This window comes from Bos mutus, chromosome 28 (assembly GCF_027580195.1).
Source record: "Bos mutus isolate GX-2022 chromosome 28, NWIPB_WYAK_1.1, whole genome shotgun sequence".
Lineage (NCBI taxonomy): Eukaryota > Metazoa > Chordata > Mammalia > Artiodactyla > Bovidae > Bos > Bos mutus.
The window spans coordinates 41705758-41726295 of record NC_091644.1 but is presented as its reverse complement, the minus strand read 5'-3'; the positions used below and the strand labels follow the sequence as shown (position 1 = coordinate 41726295).

Here is a 20538-nt window from a genome sequence, read left to right as displayed (position 1 = left end):
ATCAAGAACTCCTAAGCTGTCAGCATTTTGGGGAGTTGGACTCTGAAGCTGAGCTGTGGTTGGGAAGGAGAAATAGTTCCCACCATCCCCATCTCCAGAGGGACTCAACTTACCCAAGTACAGCATGAATCGCTGATTACAGCATAGATATCTTTGTGTTTGTTTGACCTCCCAGCCAGTTAGACCTACTTGTTGTGAGCAAAAGAAACCAACTATGGCTCAGTTGAACTGAAGATTTATTGGAAAAATTACACTTTTTCCTAAGCACTCACAATCCAAGGGAGCTTTGAGAGCCAGGTTCAAAGTCATGACAGGGACTACACACAGCACTGCATGTGTGCCAGCCTGTGCTCGCAACACTGACAAGCAGCAACTCACTTAAGCCCACAACAGCATCACAAGTTTCCTCCTGCCACTATCCCCCTTTATACCGTGGAGGAAAACAGGGGCAGGAAGAGATTAAACAATTCACCCAAGGACACAGAGGTTGTGAGTTGGAATCCATACCTGGCATTTTGATTCCAAAGTCTTCCTCAAAACCTAAGACACAGGAGCTACAAGAATGGTCTACTTGCAGGAGTCTGGTCAGGGGACTTCTGCAAATAGAAACGCAATTCCCAATCTTTTTAGCACTGGGGACTGGTTTTGAGGAAGACACTTTCCCCATGAATCGGGGTCAGGAGGGATAATTTCTGGATGATTCAAGCACATTACATTTTTTCATGCACTTCATTGTTGTTCAGTTTCTAAGTTGTGCCCAACTTCTTGTGGCCCCATGGACTGCAGCATGCCAGGCTTCTCTGTCCTTCACTGTCTCCCAGAGTTTGCACAAACTCATGGCCATTGAATTGGTGATGCTGTCTAACTATCTCATCCTCTGCTGCCTCCTTCTCCTTTTGCCTTCAGTCTTGTCCAGCATCAGGATCTTTTTCAATGAGTCAGCTCTTTGCATCAGGTAGCCAAAGTATTGGAGCTGCAGCATCTTGATTTCCTTTAGGATTAACTGGTTTGATCTCCTTGCTGTCTAAGGGATTCTCGAGTCTTCTCTAGCACCACAATTCAAAAGCTCCAATTCTTTTGTGCTCAGCCTTCTTTATGGGCTAACTCTCACATCCATCAGTTCAGTTCAGTCGCTCAGTTGTGTCCGACTCTTTGCGACCCCATGAATTGCAGCATGCCAGTCCTCCTTGTCCATCACCAACTCCCAGAGTTTACTCACACTCACATCCATCGAGTCAGTGATGCCATCCAGCCATCTCATCCTCTGTCGTCCCCTTCTCCTCCTGCCCCCAATCCCTCCCAGCATGAGTCTTTTCCAATGAGTCAACTCTTCCCATGAGGTGGCCAAAGTACTGGAGTTTCAGCTTTACCATCATTCCTTCCAAAGAAATCCCAGGGCTGATCTCCTTCAAAATGGACTAGTTGGATCTCCTTGCAGTCCAAGGGACTCTCAAGAGTCTTCTCCAACACCACAATTCAAAAGCATCAACTCTTCGGCACTCAGCTTTCTTCACAGTCCAACTCTCACATCCATACATGACCACTAGAAAAACCATAGCCTTGACTAGATGGACCTTTGTTGGCAAAGTAATGTCTCTGCTTTTCAATATGCTGTCTAGGTTGGTCATAACTTTCCTTCCAAGGAGTAAGCGTCTTTTCATTTCATGGCTGCAGTTACCATCTGCAGTGATTTTGGAGCCCAAAAAAATAAAATCTGACACTGTTTCCACTGTTTCCCCATCTATTTCCCATGAAGTGATGGGACCAGATGCCATGATCTTCGTTTTCTGAATGTTGAGTTTTAAGCCAACTTTTTCACTCTCCTCTTTCACCTCCATCAAGAGGCTTTTTAGTTCCTCTTCACTTTCTGCCATAAGGGTGGTGTCATCTGCATATCTGAGGTTATTGATATTTCTCCCGGCAATCTTGATTCCAGCTTGTGCTTCTTTCAGCCCAGCGTTTCTCATGATGTACTCTGCACATAAGTTAAATAAGCAGGGTGACAATATACAGCCTTGACATACTCCTTTTCCTATTTGGAACCAGTCTGTTGTTCCATGCCCAGTTCTAACTGTTGCTTCCTGACCTGCATACAAATTTCTCAAGAGGCAGGTCAGGTGGTCTGGTATTCCCATCTCTTTCAGAATTTTCCACAGTTTATTGTGATCCACCCAGTCAAAGGCTTTGGCATATCACTAAAGCAGAAATAGATATTTCTATGGAACTCTTTTGCTTTTTCCATGATCCAGTGGATGTTTGCAATTTGGTCTCTGGTTCCTCTGCCTTTTCTAAAACCAGCTTGAACATCTGGAAGTTCACAGTTCACGTATTGCTAAAGCCTGGCTTGGAGAATTTTGAGCATTACTTTGCTAGCGTGTGAGATGAGTGCAATTGTGCGGTAGTTTGAGCATTCTTTGGCATTGCCTTTCTTTGGGATTGAAATGAAAACTGACCTTTTCCAGTCCTGGGGCCACTGCTGAGTTTTCCAAATTTGCTGGCATATTGAGTGCAGCACTTTCACAGCATCATCTTTCAGGGTTTGAAATAGCTCAACTGGAATTCCATCACCTCCACTAGCTTTGTTCGTAGTGATACTTTCTAAGGCCCACTTGACTTCACATTCCAGGATATCTGGCTCTAGGTCAGTGATCACACCATCGTGATTATCTGGGTCATGAAGATCTTTTTTGTACAATTCTTCTGTGTATTCTTGTCACCTCTTCTTAATATCTTCTGCTTCTGTTAGGTCCATACCATTTCTGTCCTTTATCGAGCCCATCTTTGCATGAAATGTTCTCTTGGTATCTCTAATTTTCTTGAAGAGATCTCTAGTCTTTCCCATTCTGTTATTTTCCTCTATTTCTTTGCATTGATCACTGAAGAAGGCTTTCTTATTTTTTCTTGCTATTCTTTGGAACTCTGCATTCAAATGGGTATATCTTTCCTTTTCTCCTTTGCTTTTGGCTTCTCTTCTTTTCACAGCTATTTGTAACACCTCCCCAGACAACCATTTTGCTTTTTTGCATTTCTTTTTCTTGGGGATGGTCTTGATCCCTGTCTCCTGTACAATGTCACGAACCTCAGTCCATAGTTCATCAGGCACTCTATCTATCAGATCTAGTCCCTTAAATCTATTTCTCCCTTCCACTGTATAATTGTAAGGGATTTGATTTAGGTCATACCTGAATGGTCTAGTGGTTTTCCCTACTTTCTTCAATTTCAGTCTGAATTTGGCAATAAGGAGTTCATGATCTGAGTGATAGTCAGCTCCTGGTCTTGTTTTTGTTGACTGTATAGAGCTTCTCCATCTTTGGCTGCAAAGAAAACATCCATACATTACTGGAAAAACCATACCTCTGACTATAGGGACCTTTGGTGGCAAAGTGGTATCTCTGCTTTTTAATAGGTTTGTCATAGATTTTCTTCCAAGGAGCAAACATCTTTTAATTCCGTGGCTTCAGTCACCAGCTGCAGTGATTTTGGAGCTCAAGTAAAGAAAATCTGTCACTGTTTCCACTTTTACCCATTCTATTTACCATGACATGTTGGGACCAGATACCATGATTGTAGTATTTTTAATCTTGAGTTTCAAACCAGCTTTTTCACTCTCCTCTATCACTTTCATCAAGAGGCTCTTTAGTGTCTCTTCACTTTCTGCCATCTGGTATCATCTGCATATTTGAGGCTGTTAATATTTCTCCTGACAATCTTGATTCCAGCTTGTGATTCATCCAGCCCAGCATTTTGCATGATGTACTCTGCATATAAGTTAAATAAGCAGGGTGACAATATACAGTCTTGATGTACTCCTTTCCCAATTTTGAACCAGTCAGTTGTCCATGTACAACTATTATAATTGTTATATAAGTTATAATTGTTGCTTCTTGACCCTCATACAGGTTTCTCAGGAGGCAGGCAAGATGGTCTGGTATTCTCATCTCCTTAGAAATTTTCTACAGTTTGTAGTGATATACACAGCCAAAGGCTTTAGTGTACCTAATGAGGCAGAAGTAGACATTTTCCTGGAATTCCCTTGCTTTTTCTATGATCCAACAAATGCTGGCAATTTGATCTCTGGTTCCTCTGACTTTTCTAAAAACAGCTTGTACCTCTGGAAGTTCATAGTTCACATACTGCTGAAGCCTAGCTTGAAGGATTTTGAGCGTAACCTTGCTAGCTCAAGGTTAGCTTGATTGTTAGATGATTATACAGTGGAGGTAATGAATAGATTCAAGGGCTTAGACCTGGTAGACAGAGTGCGTAAAGAACTATGCACAAAGGTTCATAAACTTGTTCAGGAGGCAGTGACCAAAACCATCCCCAAGAAAAAGAAAAGCAAGAAGGCAAAGTGGTTGTCTGAGGAGGCTTTACAAATACCTGAAGAAAGAAGAGAAGTGAAAGGCAAGGGATAAAGGAAAAGATATACCCAACTGAATGTAGAGTTCCAGAGAATAGCAAGGAGAGATAAGAAAGCCTTCTTAAATGAACAATGGGAAAAAAAAAAACAAAACAGAAAAGCAATAGGAATGGGAAAGACTACAGATCTCTTCAAGAAAATTGGAGATATCAAGGGAACATATTTCATGGGAGGATGGGCACAATAAAGGATAGAAATGGTATGGACCTAACAGAAGCAGAAGATATCAAGGAGAGGTGACAAGAATACACAGATGAACTATACAAGAAAAGATCTTAATGACCTGAATGTGAAATGAGTGCAATTGTGTGGTAGTTTGAATATTCTTTGGCATCACCCTTCTTTGGGATTAGAATGAAAACACCTTTTCCAGTCCTGTGGCCACTGCTGAGTTTTCCAAATTTACCGACATACTGAGTGCAACACTTTAACATCATCATCATCTAGGGTTTTAAATAGCTCAGCAGAAATTCCATCACCTCCACTAGCTTTGTTCATAGTAATGAACAAATGGGTCCTAAGACCCATTTGACTTCACATTCTAAGATGTCCCTCTCTAGGTGAGTGAACACACCATTGTGGTTATTCGGGTCATTAAGACCTTTTCTTGTATAGCTCATCTGTGTATTCTTGTCACCTCTTCTGAATATCTTCTGCTTCTATTAGGTCCATACCATTCCTATCCTTTACTGTGCTCTTCCTTCCATGAAATGTTCCCTTGGTATCTCCAATTTTCTTGAAGAGACCTGTAGTCTTTCCCATTCATATTGTTTTTGTTTTGTTGTTGTTGTTGTCATTGTTGTTGTTTTTGCATTGTTCATTTAAGAAGGCTTTCTTATCTCTCCTTGCTATTCTCTGGAGCTCTGCATTCAGTTGGGTATATCTTTTCCTTTATCCCTTGCCTTTCACTTCTCTTCTTTCTTCAGGTATTTGTAAAGCCTCCTCAGACAACCACTTTGCCTTCTTGCATTGCTTTTTCTTGGGGATGGTTTTGGTCACTGCCTCTTGTATAAGTCTTTGAACCTTTGTGTATAGTTCTTCAGGCACTCTGTCTACCAGGTCTAATCCCTTGAATCTATTCATCACCTCTGCTGTATAATCATAAGGGATTTGATTTGGATCATATCTGACTGGCCTACTGGTTTTTCCTACTTTCTTCAATTTAAGTCTAAATTTTGTGATAAGGAGTTCATGATCTGAGTGAGCCACAGTCAGCTCCAGGTCTTGTTTTTGCTGACTGTATAGAGCCTTTCCATCTTTGGGTGCAAAGAATATTATCAATCTGATTTCAGTATTGACCATCTGGTGATGTCCATGTGTAGAGTCGTCTCTTGTGTTGTTGGAAGAGGGTGTTTGCTATGACCAGTGTGTTCTCTTGACAAAACTCAGCTAGTCTTTGCCCTGCTTCATTTTTTACTCCAAGGCCAAATTTACCTGTTGTTCCAGGTATTTCTTGACTTCCTACTTTTGTATCCCAATCCCCTGAGATGAAAGGATATCCTTTTTTGTGTATTAGTTCTAGAGGGTCTTGTAGGTCTTCATAAAACCAGTTAACTTCAGTTGGGGCATAGACTTGGATTACTGTGGAGTTGAATGGTTTGCCTTGGAAATGAACTGTGATCATTCTGTCATTTTTGAGATTGCACCTAAGTACTGGATTTCAGACTCTTTAGTTGACTATAAAGCCTACTCCATTTCTTCTATGAGATTCTTGTCCACAGTAGTAGATAATATTCATCTGAATTAAATTCACCCATTCCAGTCCATTTTACTTCACTGATTCCTAAGATGTCAATGTTTACTCTTGCCATCTCCTGTTTGACCACTTCCAATCTCACGAACCTAACATTCCAGGTCCTGTGCAATACTGTTCTTTACAGCACTGGACTTTACATTCACCACCAGACACATCCACAACTGAGCACAGTTTCCTCTTTGGCTTTTCCACTTCATTCTTTCTAGAGTTATTAGTAATTGCCCTCTGTTCTTCCCCAGTAGCATAATGGACACCTTCTGACTTGGTGAGGGAGCTCATTTTCTGGTGGCATATCTTTTTGCTTTTTCACACTATTCATGGGGTTCTCGAGGGAAGAATACTGAAGTGGGTTGCCATTTCCTCCTCCAGTGGACTGTGTTTTGTCAGAACTCTTCACTATGGCTTGTCCATCTTGGGGGGGCTTACACAGCATGGCTCATAGCTTCACTGAGTTACAGAAGCCCCTGTGCCACAACAAGGCTGTTATCCAGGCAGGGGCCTGCGCACTTTATTTCTATTATTATTACATCAGCTCCACCTCAGATCAGTCAGTTTGGTTCAGTCGCTCAGATGTGTCCCACTCTTTGTGACCCCATGGACTGCAGCACGCCAGGCTTCCCTGTCCATCACCAACTCCTGGAGCTTGCTCAAACTCATCAAGTCAGTGATGCCACCTCAGATCATCAGGCATTCGATCCCGGAAGTTGGGACCCCTGCTACAGAGCAAATTCCTCTATTTCTACATTTCTTGGGCCTTTTGCTCAATTTTGAACTCCAAGGAGCTGGCACATTCCCAACTAGAACAGGGCATGTGCCTGCCCCTTGTCGGGTGATGACAGTAGTGCTGGGGTCAGGATTCCAGTCCTACCGGGTGGGACCTGGTAGGGAAAGAGGCAAGTTCTCAAAGCAAAATAAAACTGCCGTTAGGAAGGATAGCAGACGGCCAATGGCAGGAAGCAGCAGTGCCTGCAACAGTCCCATTATGCACAGAACCACCGTCACTAGAGTGCCAGCCCGTGAACCCAGGGCTGTCCATGTAGGCTCTCTCTTAAATCTTGAGCTAGCTCTTGGAGAGTGTATCATTACCCCCATTCCAAAGTGAGGACCCAAAGGCTCACAAAGAAACCTGGTCACATAAAATGAGGGTTTGAGTTCAGACCCTGACCCCAAAGTCCAGTTCTGGGGTCCCTGGGTGGATACAGCAGGGCTTCCAGCTACATGGCTGGCAGATCCAGGAGCTTAGGCCACTCTCAAGCCTGGTTAGTGCAGGGCTGAGCTGTGAGCTGAGCTTCTGGGGAGCAGAGCCTCCATCACTGCCTCTGGTCCGCCAAGGCCTCAGTGGCTGGCTCCGGGTTGGGGTGGGGACAATGTCAAACCAGCCATAGTGTAGTTGCACTACATCCTATCCTGACCCATCTCCCCCATTGTCAGGATTCACATATTCATAATCTGAAACTCCTGTGAAGAAGGAGCCTTCCATTCCCGGGACCACCTGCATCCCACCCACCCATTATGGAGGCACTTAGGGAGGAAAAGAAAGGAAAGTCTGAGGGTGAAGTGGGGAAGGGGTGACGTGAAAAGTCACAAAAAGAGGGCAGGGTTTGACTGCCAGTGCCCAGGACCAGATGGGGCTTTGTGCCCTAGAAACAGCGAGTTCAGAGTGGCCACATGGCTGCTTTAATTAAGCCCAGTTGGAGAGGGCTGAGACACAAGGAGTAGCTGGGGGCAGCTTGTCAGACGGAATCCAGGACAGAATCTCCTCACTGACTGGTCTCTGTGGAGCACTTTCTACGTGGGTGGCCCTGTGCCGCCCACACAGAGTAGCAAAGGACAGGCCTGCGGGGCAGCAGGAGCTGGGCCCGGGGATGCCACGGGGAGCCGATGCATTTCCCAAGGGTTTCCCATCTCACAGAGAGTGAGATGCACCCCGGAAGTAGTTCCAAGGACACATTCCATTTGGGGAGGGAAGCAAATGATCTATAGGGGGCGTTTAGGAGCCGTGTCTGGATCCTTGGTGTCTAACTTCCTGCACTTCTACCAGGTAATCCTGATATCAGACAAAAAACACCTAGTTTAAAAGGTGGCAACTTAGGGGCTTCTCCACAGAGACTGTGGCAAACATGAGAATTATCCCTGAGGCTGTGTGAACTAAAAGTGTAAATAGGTCCTAGCAGGGTAATTTAGATAATTCATGTCTTAGTCTGTTTGGGCTTCTATAACCATACCATATAATCAAGGCAAACTGGAAGTGGTCAAACAGTAGATGGCAAGAGTGAATGTCGACGTTTTAGGAATCAGCAAAGTAAAATGGACTGAAATGGGTGAATTTAACTCAGATGACCATTATATCTACTACTGTGGGCAGGAATCCCTTAAAAGAAATGGGGTAGCCATCACAGTCAATGAAATGCAGTACTTGGATGCAATCTCAAAAACAACAGAATGATCTCTGTTCATTTCCAAGGCAAACCATTCAATACCACAGTAATCCAAGTCTATGCCCCGACCAATAATGCTGAAGAAGCTGAAGCTAAATGGTTCTATGAAGACTTATAAGACCTTCCAGAACTAACACCCCAAAAAAAGTGATTATTATATTATAGGGGACTGGAATGCAAAAGTAAAAATCAAGAACACCTGGAGTAACAGGCAAATTTGGCCTTGGAGTACAGAATGAAGCAGGGCAAAGGCTAATAGAGTTTTGCTAAGAGAATGCACAGGTCATAGCAAACACCCTCTTTCCAACAATGCAAGAGAAGCCTCTACACATGGACATCACCAGATGGTCAACACTGAAATCAGATTGATTACATTCTTTGCAGCCAAAGATGGAGAAGTCAGCAAAAGCAAGACCAGGAGCTGACTGTGGCTCAGATCATGAATTTCTTATTGCCAAATTCAGGCTGAAATTGAAGAAAGTAGGGAAAACCATTAGACCATTCAGGTATGACCTAAATCAAATCCCTTATGATAATACAGTGGAAGTGAGAAATAGATTTAAGGGACTAGATCTGATAGACAGAGTGCCTGATGAACTATGGATGGAGGTTCGTGACATTGTACAGGAGACAGGGATCAAGACCATCCCCAAGAAAAAGAAATGCAAAAAAGCAAAATGGCTGTCTGGGGAGGCCTTACAAATAGCTGTGAAAAGAAGAGAGCCAAAAGCAAAGGAGAAAAGGAAAGATATGCCCATTTGAATGCAGAGTTCCAAAGAATAGCAAGGAGAGATAAGGAAGCCTTCCTCAGTGATCAATGCAAAGAAATAGAGGAAAACAACAGAATGGGAAAGACTAGGGATCTCTTCAAGAAAATCAGAGATACCAAGGGAACATTTCATGCAAAGATGGGCTTGATTAAGGACAGAAATGGTATGAACCTAACAGAAGCAGAAGCTATTAAGAAGAGGTGGCAAGAATACACAAAAGAACTGTACAAAAAAGATCTTCATGATCCAGATAATCACGATGGTGTGATCACTCACCCAGAGCCAGACATCCTGGAATGTGAAGTCAAGTGGGCCTTAGAAAGCATCACTACGAACAAAGTTAGTGGAAGTGATGGAATTCCAGTTGAGCTATTTCAAATCCTAAAAGATGATGCTGTGAAAGTACTGTTCTCAACATGCCAGTGAATTTGGAAAACTCAGCAGTGGCCACAGGACTGGAAAAGGGCAGTTTTCATTTCAATCCCAAAGAAAGGCAATGCCAAAGAATGCTCAAACTACCACACAATTGCACTCATCTCACATGCTAGTAAAGTAATGCTCAAAATTCTCCAAACCAGGCTTCAACAGTACGTGAACCGTGAACTTCCAGATGTTCAAGCTGATTTTAGAAAAGGCAGAGGAACCAGAGACCAAATTGCCAACATCTGTTGGATATCAAAAAAGCAAAAGAGTCCAGAAAAACATCTATTTCTGCTTTAGTGACTATGCCAAAGCCTTTGACTGTGTGGATCACAATAAACTGTGGAAAATTCTGAAAGAGATGGGAATACCAGACCACCTGACCTGCCTCTTGAGAAACCTGTATGCAGGTCAGGAAACAACAGTTAGAACTGGACATGGAACAACAGACTGGTTCCAAATAGGAAAAGGAGTCCATCAAGGCTGTATATTGTCACCCTGCTTATTTAACTTATATGCAGAGTACATCACGAGAAACCCTGGGCTGGATGAAGCACAAGCTGGAACCAAGATTGCCGGGAGAAATATCAATAACCTCAGATATGCAGATGACACCACCTTTACAGCAGAAAGTGAGGAACTAAAGAGCCTCTAGATGAAAGTGAAAAAGAAGAGTGAAAAAGTTGGCTTAAAACTCAACATTCAGAAAACTGAAACCATGGCATCTGGTCCCACCACTTCATGGGAAATAGATGGGGAAACAGTGGAAAGAATGGCAGACTTTATTTTTCTGAGGTCCAAAATCACTGCAGATGGTGACTGCAGCCATGAAATTAAAAGACGCTTACTCCTTGAAAGGAAAGTTATGACCAACCTAGACAGCATATTGAAAAGCAGAGACATTACTTTGTGAACAAAGGTCCATCTAGTCAAGGCTATGGTTTTTCCAGTGGTCATGTATGGATGTGAGAGTTGAACTATAAAGAAAGCTGAGCGCCAAAGAATTGATGCTTTTGAACTATGGTGTTGGGGAAGACTCTTGAGAGTCCCTTGGACTGCAAGGAGATCCAACCAGTCCATCCTAAAGGAGATCAGTCCTGGGTGTTCACTGGAAGGACTGATGTTGAAGCTAAAACTCTAATAGTTTGGCCACCTGATGCAAAGCGCTGACTCATTTGAAAAGACCCTGATGCTGGGAAAGATTGAAGACAGGAGGAGAAGGGGACGATAGAGGATGAGATGGTGGGATGCATCACCAACTCAATGGGCATGAGTTTGAGTAAATTCCAGGAGTTGGTGATGGACAGGGAGGCCTGGCGTGCTGCAGTCCATGGGGTTGCAAACAGTCAGACACGACTGAGCAACTGAACTGAACTGAACCATACCACAGACTAGGTGGCTTAAACAACAGAGATTTATCTCTCACAGTTCTGAAGCCTGGACCTTATTGAGTCTTTACATGGCCTTTCCTCAGTGCATGTGGGAGGAGAGAGTAAGATCTTGTCTTTTAAGGACACTAATCCCATCATGAGGGCTCCACCCTCAATTCCTAATCACATTCCAAAGTTCCTATCTCCTAATACCTCCATACCAGAGGTTAAGGCCTCCATATATGGATTTTTGGAAGACATAAACATTCAGTCCATAACCACCCATATATTATAGACCCGGATCAAACAATGAAGAGGACTTTGGGGGACTTCCTTGGTGATCCAGCGGTTAAGAATCCATGTGCCAATGCAGGGGACATGGGTTCAATCCCTGGTCCGGGAAGATCCCACATGCTGTGGAACAACTCAACCCATGTGCCACCACTACTGAACCCACCGTGTTCCATCTACTGAAGCCTGAGCACCTAGAGTCCATGCTCCACAACCAGAGAGCAGCCCCCACTTCCGCAACTAGAGAAAAGCCTGTGCAGCAATGAAGACCCAGCACGGCCAAAAATAGATAGATAAATAAATTCTTTCTAATTTACAGGTTTCTTTTGCTTAAGAAAGTAATAGCATGAGTAATCTAAAAGGATAGTTATCGTTATTAATTAGGATGGTTAAATATTTTAAACAGTGATATTATTAATAAAGTTACCATGAAAACAATAGTTAAATTATTTTACAATTTGCACTTTCAAAGCAATACAAACAGTTGTTATTATTTTAAAAGAACGGATGTAAGTTTAAAAAACTAGAAAAATTTGCACAAAAAATTAGACTGTTTAAATTGGTTCAGCACTTCTCACAACCCAGAAATCAAACTGAAAGCATCCTGTTAGATAAGTATCATTGCATTATTATCTCCCAAACATTCACTAAAGAAGAACATTTAAAATGTCCTGTTTTGGTGTGATCAGATTTAAAAAGTAGCAAAAGAGGATTTGGGGAAAGCTCAAGTTATATTTCCAAGTATAATAGTGCAAACTCATATGAGGAGAGGACCCTGTATAACAAAGAGATGAAGAATCTTTCTGAGACTCACAGCTAACAGATGACAGAGCCAAGATTTGGCTATATGCCCCAGAGTCCTCTTGCTTAATGCATTGCAGTAGTCGCTCAGTCGTGTCTGACTCTTTGTGACCTTACGGACTGTAGCGCTCCAGGCTTTTCTGATCATGGAATTCTCCAGGCAAGAATCTTGGAGTGGGTAGACATTTCCTTCTCCAGGGGATCTTTCCAACCCAGGGATTGAACCTAGGTCTCCTAGGTCTCCTGGGCAGATTCTTTACCATCCCAGCCACCAGGGAAACCAGCTTAATGCATTATGAGGCCCTATAACACCATCTAGAAGGAGGCGGGGGTGGAGGCAGAAAACTACACCGTGTATCTAGAAGCTACTCCTTCAGGCTGCAGGCAAAGACATGATGCTAGGCCAGGAAGCAGGTGGTTTGGCCCTGTTGGAAATACTGACATTTTTAAGCTGTCTAAACTCAGAGACTCTATAGCAAAGTAATTCTAACCTTTAAGAAATAGGAAGGCATAAAATACAATGTTTGATTCAAGTTAAAAATCTGTTCAGTCATTTAAAAATATTTATCTTCTGTCTGGATATTTCCTTTCTTTCCAAGAGTATAGTATGGTCACAGAGACTGAACAACCCATTCTCATTTCACAGAGGGCAGGGCCTTCCTCTGACCATGGAGTTCAGGATACTGGAGCGGATTGCCCTTCTGTTCTCCAGGGAATCTTCCTGACCCAGGGATCAAATCTGGGTCTCCTGCATTGCAGACAGATTCTTCACCATCTGAGCCACCAGGGAAGCCCTTCTCTAGGACCAGAAGAACACAGTTTTCCGTGTCCCCTGCTGGCCCCCCTAGACAGTCCTTGTGGAAAAGAGGAAGAGCATGTCTCAGAAAACTGCAGCCAAATACAATATGCTGTGAACCTGTAACATGTTGCCAATAAGTAATTTGTCCCTTGAGAAATGGTTTCCACCTTTGCCACCCAATCCCTGGCTCCTTTGCCAGTAGAACAACAAGGACCAGTTTCCACAGTGCTGTCACCTGGGCAAGGAGAGCTGACTTGTGGCCCCACCCAATGGGAAGGAACTGGGGTCAAGAAAAGTATTAATATAAGTGTGTGCTTGTTGGGTCAGGACATCCTTCAAGGGAGACCAGCTCTCACATGGGAGCCCGGGCTCTTCCGTCAGGCCTTTGCTGCACCCTGCTGGGCCGGGGTCACAGGCAAGTCTGATGAGCCTGGAGCAGTGTCTAGTGAGCTGTGAGTCCATTCCCCTTTCAGCTGGGTGTCTGCCTAAGGCCACTGGAACCTTTCAAAAATCACTTGTTCTGGGCTCATTGCCGAGCTCCAGGATCTATTTGCCAAGTGGGATGTAGGTCGAGAGCAGGGCTGGGCTGTGGGGAGGCCGGGGCTGGTGGGGGCAGAGCCATGCTGGCTCCAGTTTCCCAGGTGGAAGGAGGGGGACACTCACTAATGTGGCTTCTTGTGGACAAGTGTGCTGCCTGTGGATCTACAGGGATCTGTCTTGGTTAGCATCCGCTTCTAGTGGAGCAATTGCTTTGCTTTCTATTCAGCCAGTGAGCGGTTTTTGAGCCCCTATTTTGTGCCTGGCTAGAAAGACAAAGACAAAGTCCCCACCATGAAGGAGTGCATAGGTTCCCAGGAAGGGGCCTCCCCTTGAAGAGAAAAGGGGTGCAGCCTCCGAGGGTCCTCTTCTTGCATTGAGTGTGGTAGGGAGGGAGGCACCCCTTTTCTGGACACAGATGATGAGTCTGAGTGATGCTGACCTCTCCAGCTCCTCCTGAGTGAAGTTATCAAACACAGGCTGAGCTGCTAAGGATGAGTACAAAGATCTGTGCTGCCCAGGACAGCAGCCACTGGCCACCCATGGTGGCTGAAAATGAAGTAAAATTTCAAGGGCTCAGAGCCACCCATACTGCTGGCAGCTGTATGAGACAGAGCAGATGCAGAACACTCTGCTATTCTTGCGATTTCTATTGGCTAGTCTTCCTGCATAGATAATTGCAACAGAATTGTCCATAGTGGGTAAGCATGGAGGGAAGGGCTTACACCAGCTGAAGTGTGTGTGGGATGGGGAGTGGAATTGGGAAGCCATTGGAGGCAGGAAGAGCTTCTCCAGGAGCCACCTCTCAGCTGAGCCACACCCGAGGCTCCCAGCCATCTCCCAGAGCAGGACACAGCTCAGACCTCACCTTGAACATTGGTGACCTGGTCACCTTCATGTTCCCACGTCTTCTCATCCACTCCGTGGCTATGTTTGTACCATCCAATGGATCTCAAAGTGCATCAGACATCCCTGGATAGCTTGTTAAAAGAAAGATTCCTGGGCTTCACCCCTAGGTTCTGAGCAGTAAGACTGGGGTGAGGCCATAGAATTTGGATTTCTAGCAAATTCCTAGGTGATGCTGATGTTGAGCGTCCAGGAACCACACTTGGAACACCGTGGATATGGTCCAAAGAACCACATCAATTGACCCGTTCATTCCACAAATATCGACACTGTTTAATGCTGCCTTGTGCCTGGTGCTCTTTCTGGATGTGAGCAACCAGAGAACTTACATTCTTGGGAGGAGAGACGCACAGCAAACAAACCTGTGTTGGGTGGTAATGAACATTGTGAAGAAGCATAAAGCAGGGCAAGGGAAGAGGCCTCTCAGACAGATCATATTTGAGCAGAGAGACCTAAAGACAGTGGAGAGCAGGTATGACCCAGCTTTTCTGGCCCCATTTTTTTCCTCTGCCCTCAGCTTTTTAATTTGAAACATGAGAGTACCGTTAAAAATCAAGGGCATCAGGAGATTTCCCTGGCGGTCCAGTGGCTAAGACTCCACACTTCCACTGTAGGGGATATGGGTTCAATCCTTGGTTGGGAAACTAAGATCCCACAGGCTGCAGGGCATGATCAAAATATAGATAAATAAAATTTAAAAACAAAGGGCATCAGTCTATTCAATAGTGAAGTTTTGAAGACAGATTCGATTGTGTGGGCATATGTTTCATTGAAAAGAAGCCTGAGGCTAAAGGCCATAGATTTGAGACCAGCTTGCAGCTCTGCCTTTGGGTCCCAGCAACCGAGCAGAGTTAGGGTGTCGATTGCCAAGGAGGCCACCACCATCCCTTCTACATGGTGACTTGGGACCCTCCATCCACATGGCTCAAGCTCATTTCCAGGTCTCTTTCCCACCCATCCCACTTAGGCCAAAATGCAACTGTGTACAAATGAGGTGGGCAGAGTGTGGCCTGGCACCTGGGGTGTCCACACATTGGCGTCTGAGAGTCCTACTGATGGGGGTAGAGCTGCTGTGGGAGGGGCGGGGGCCAGACCCGGTCAAGTCTATACTTGCTTCTTGTCCTGGGTCCTGTCAGCCCCAACCAATTAGCTGAATGCTCCTTACTTCTATCCAGCTTTGGAGTGCAGACAGAAGAGAGCAAGTCAGCCAACACTTTATCAGCCATTGCTGGAAAGACAAGCCCATGCTGCAATGACCGGGCTCCCTCCATAGAGGAAAGCTCTTGGTTATACCCTGTTATAAACACAGCTTTCAGAGTGAAGGGCAGACCAAATGCCTTTAACACCTAATTTTCCTTTTCAACCTGTAATATCTTTTAGGCCCAGCTGTCTCAGGCCTTAAATGGAGTTTCCGATAAGGCAAAAGAAGCAAAGGAGTTTCTGGTTCAGCTGAAGAACATTCTGCAGCAGATCCAGGTAAGCCCAGACCCCACCCCTCTGCAGAAGGGATGTGAGACACGGATGAGGCAAGGGAAGGCCCCTGACAGCACTTCTCAGTGTTGAACACAGGAGGCCCAACTGCTCCGCTGCACAGCCTCGGGTGTTGCACCCAACCCACTGGCACCCATGAGCCATCCGGTAGGAAAGGGATTTCGCTTGAACTCAGAAAGAATCATAGAAAGAGAGCCAGATAGAAATAATGCAGGGCCATACAGTGCTACCAGTGTCTGTATACAGTGCTTTCATACCAAATGCATCATAATAGAAAAGCATCAGTTACTAAATAAATGTATTTACTGAGCACCCACGCTGTGTCATGTACAAGCCCGACACTGATCGATAAGGTGCAGTCTGTGCCCCCAGGAGCTCTGTCTGTCAGGGAGAGAGTGTATAAATGCACGCAGGGAGGAACTTTCACACAGATCACGAACTTCCTGGTGTCTGGGTGGAAAAGGGGGACTGAGGGCATTGAACTCTAAACCCGCCTATAGAAACCACCCTTCCCAATAAGCTAAAGCAACGAGTTCAGCCACCAGGCATTTCCTTTCCTGTTTCTAATGTTTCAGAACACCAGCTATTTGGTGGGGTTGCTATAACAAAGCACCACAGACTGAGTGGCTTCAACCCCAGTAACCTATTTTCTCACAGTTATGGAGGCTAGAAGTTCAAGATCGAAGCGTGGGCAGGGGTGGTTCCTCCTGAGGGCTCTCTCCTGGGCTGGCAGACAGCCACCACCCCACTGCGTCCTCAGGGGGCCCTCCCTCTGTGCCTGTCTGTGTCCTGACCACCTCTTCTAAGGACACAGTCATGTTGAATCAGAGCCCAGCCTAAGGACCTCATTTAAGTTACTTCTTTCAAGGCCGTTTCTCCAAACACAGTCTTGTTCTGAGGTCATGCGGGTTCGGACTTCATCATAGGAGCTTGGGACAGGGGTGGGAGAAAACACATTAGCCCATGACACGAGGTCTGAATCCAGGCTGGTCTGAGAGGTGTTGAAGGATTCTTTTTCACAACTGAGAAAGACAGATCCTACAGCCAGACCACTGGGTTTTGTTCGTTTTACTGTTATCTGATTATGAAAAGTAAAAATATGTTCTAGAAACTGTGAAAAGTAGAAAATAGCAGACAAAAGTACCAGAAGTTCACCAATATCTCACCCCTTTAAGTGGCCACCCCACTATTTTGACACTCTCTTCCATTCGTTCACACACACACACACACACACACACACACGCAGTGTGCAATTATGCTGCACACTTGTAGCTGCTTTTTTTTCTTGTTAAGTCTCTCATGAGTGTTTCCCATGACACTGAGAACCCTCACAAACCCGCACGGCTCAGGTGACGTTGAATATTCGTTCCGTCCTCCGATGTGCTGAGACTCACGTGCACGGTCTCCAATCTGGAAGCAGGACCACTCTCTCTGGGGCCCACTTGCTGACGTGGCTGTGTCTCTAGCACCGGCCATGTCTCTGTGTGTCTCCTCCCTAAAGCTCTCTGCGTCCCACAGGAGAATGGCCTGGACTACGAGGCCTGCCTGGTGGCTCAGTGTGATGCGCTGGTCGATGCTCTGACCCGGCAGAAAGCCAAGCTGCTCACCAAGGTCACCAAAGAGAGGGAGCACAAGCTGAAGGTGGGTGCCCGGGCAGCCAGTGCACCCAGTCCCATCCCCCTCCCTGGCCAGGGTTGGGAACACGCGGTGTAGACACAGGGTCAGTGTTAGCTGAGGGTATGAATGAATGAACGAGTGAGGGGAGGAAGCACTGAGCAGGTTCCCTGGGACCTACTTGCCGCTTTGCCTGTAGTAATCGCCATGCCTACTCTCCCTCCAAAGCGGGGATGAAACCCCTGAATCCTGCTGCTTTCAGTCAGAAGCCCCCCTCTCCCATCTGCTGGGCCCTTGCTTTCTGTGGAAGACACACTCCCTGCTCCCATCTTGCAGAGCGGAGATGGCCTCCTTGGATGACGAGGGCTGTGCTCAGGGCCCCGGCTCGGCCCGTCCGTCAGGTTCTCTGGTGTTTGGTGCTCGCGTGGTCAGCATGGTGGCCAGTGACCACCGTGGAAAGGCAAGACTTCCCTCACTCGCACCGGGCCCCCGGTCCAGGCAGCTGCCCCGTGAACATCCTGCCTTGATGAAAACTACTCACTTCAGGGTCTGGGCTCGATCTATTTCATAGACATTTCTCAACTGAACCAGAAATATTACTGAAGGGCGAGAAGGAATGCGTGTTGGGGGTGGTCCATGGTTTACATGCAAAGCAGTTGAGCCCCTCAAATGATCACCCAGCAAGTGAGAGTGGGGGGCATGGACTGGTCACTTGGGAGGGTTCAGATTGTGTACGTTCTCTGCTTTTTATCCAGAGTTCAGGAAGTGTGCTCTGTTGGGTGTGGCAGGCCTTCTCATGGGGCAATGTGTCCAATTACTCCCCTGTAACGAGGGCACGTGGAGCTCAGGATCAGAGCAGTGGCAGGAGAGGGTACAAGGGAGTCGAGAACAGTGTTGCCTCCTGCTGCAGCCGAGCTGTTCATCCACGAGACGGTTACCAGGGGTCCTTTTCATGGCAGATGGTTTGGGACCAGATCAATCACTGCACACTGAAGCTGCGCCAGTCCACTGGGCTGATGGAGTACTGCCTGGAGGTGATCAAAGAGAACGACCCCGCCGGGTTCCTGCAGGTGAGCGGGCTGGCGGTCCTTCTTCCAACTCCATGGCCACGTCCCACACCAGCCAAGGTTCTAGGAAAGTCCCTCCCCATGGCTTGGAGTTGAGCAGATTCTCCTGTGCTCAGTGAGTCCAGAATACCTGAAATCTCATCTTGGCTGTTCTCACAAGCTCTGACCTCGCTCTGGGTCATCATTAAATGAGGAGATCAAACATCACAGTCTCTAGGCCTGCAGTGCCACACTCTCGTGGCTCGACTTCCTAGAACACCAGTGCAACATTTTCCCCACAGATGAAAGAAGACAGTCTGCCAGTAAAGCTGGAAAGATTGCACTGGAAGAAGTGAGTTAGTAGAATCCACATGACCCCCAGTGGGCAGAGTCCCACAGGTCTGGACAGAATACTGCAGCCCAGAAAGCCCGGGCTGCCTTGCTGGGCAACCCCCAGCAGCTAGGCTAATCCGGGTCACGAGCATCTCTCGGGAACACTTCTGTGACTCAAACGAAAGCCCAGTCCTCCGTCTGTGGGGAAAATGATGAATCTCCTTGATTGGTCCGCAGGAAGGGTGCATGGGCATCATAGCTCTACAGGGACACGTGCAAATGTTCTGAATGAGCAAGACTTTCTCCAGCAGAGAACAGAGCTGTGGGTTTGATACAGTGAGAGTTTGGAGCAGAAGCTGCAGAACAACATGGGGGAAAGACAGTGGGAGGGAGGAAGTGGTCCAGTCCTGGGCTGAAGGAGATGCTTTCACATGCTAGGACAAACCACTAGTGAGTTTCACTTTGCAAAGTGCGGGATCTAGCAAAAGAAGAATATGCAGAGTGTTTCTGTATATTTTATAAGTACCGTTTGCTTCCAAACAAACTTAGTTACAAAACAGAAAGAGACTCACAGACTTAGAAAATGAACCAGTGGTTGCTGAGGGGAATGGATAGGTAGGGAATTTGGCAAGTTCATGGACACACTGTTACATACAAAATGGATAACCAACAAGGACCTACTATAGAGCACAGGGAACTCTGCTCAGTGTTATGTGGCAGCCTGGATGGGAGGGGGGATTTATGAAGAATGGATACATGTGTATATATGGCCAAGTTCCTTGGCTGTTAACTTGAAACTATCACAACATTGTTAATAGGCCATCCCCCAGTACAAAATAAGAAGTTTGAAAAAATAAATAAAAAGTATCATTTGCTTTACAAAAGGGTTTAGCCTAAAACAGCAAGTGCTTCTTTACAAGGAATATGCCTGACCTATGCAGATGATTTAAACAATACAATGCATTTTTATTTACCCCCATACCAGCATGGGTCCTGACATCTCTGCCAGGGCTTGAGAGGGCATTCTTAACACAGCCACCCCCTGAGCCCATGGAGATGAAGCCCCTATCCTTTCCTCACCACCTGCTGTGTTATTTTTCCTTTGCACATGGACACCCTAAACTCTGTGCTTCCTTTAAGATCTCAGATGCCCTGATCAAGCGTGTCCAGGTGTCTCAAGAGCAGTGGGTCAAAGGCGCCCTGGAGCCCAAAGTGTCCGCGGAGTTTGAGCTGACCTTGGACAGCGAGCCGCTGCTGCAAGCCATCCACCAGCTGGACTTCATTCAGATGAAATGTAGGGGTGAGCCGTGGTTGGCCCAGTTCAGTTGTTGCTTCTTCTGGAAGAGGCATCCACTCTGCAGGGCAGCTCATGCATCGGAAGACTTGTGACCCTGGCCCAGATTGGGAGGGAGGGACTTCTGCAGCACAGACCTGGGTTCAGGTTCCAGTTCAGTGTTCTCGAGCTGGTGACCTCTGCGGGTAGCCCCCAGCCTGAGCCACAGTTTTCGCATGTATGAAAGAGGATCGTTTGTTCGTCCAGAGACACCTA

At 46.0% G+C, this 20538-nt stretch overlaps 1 protein-coding gene across 1 annotated transcript in view; it reads left to right on the top strand.

The window, feature by feature from the left end:
• Positions 1-20538, top strand: part of TRIM67 (tripartite motif containing 67) — a 60783-nt gene that overhangs the window by 22267 nt on the left and 17978 nt on the right. The window contains 4 exon segments of the mRNA XM_070364579.1: positions 15886-15981; positions 17515-17637; positions 18570-18680; positions 20130-20289. Of these exon segments, the coding sequence (XP_070220680.1) occupies positions 15886-15981; positions 17515-17637; positions 18570-18680; positions 20130-20289 (490 nt within the window).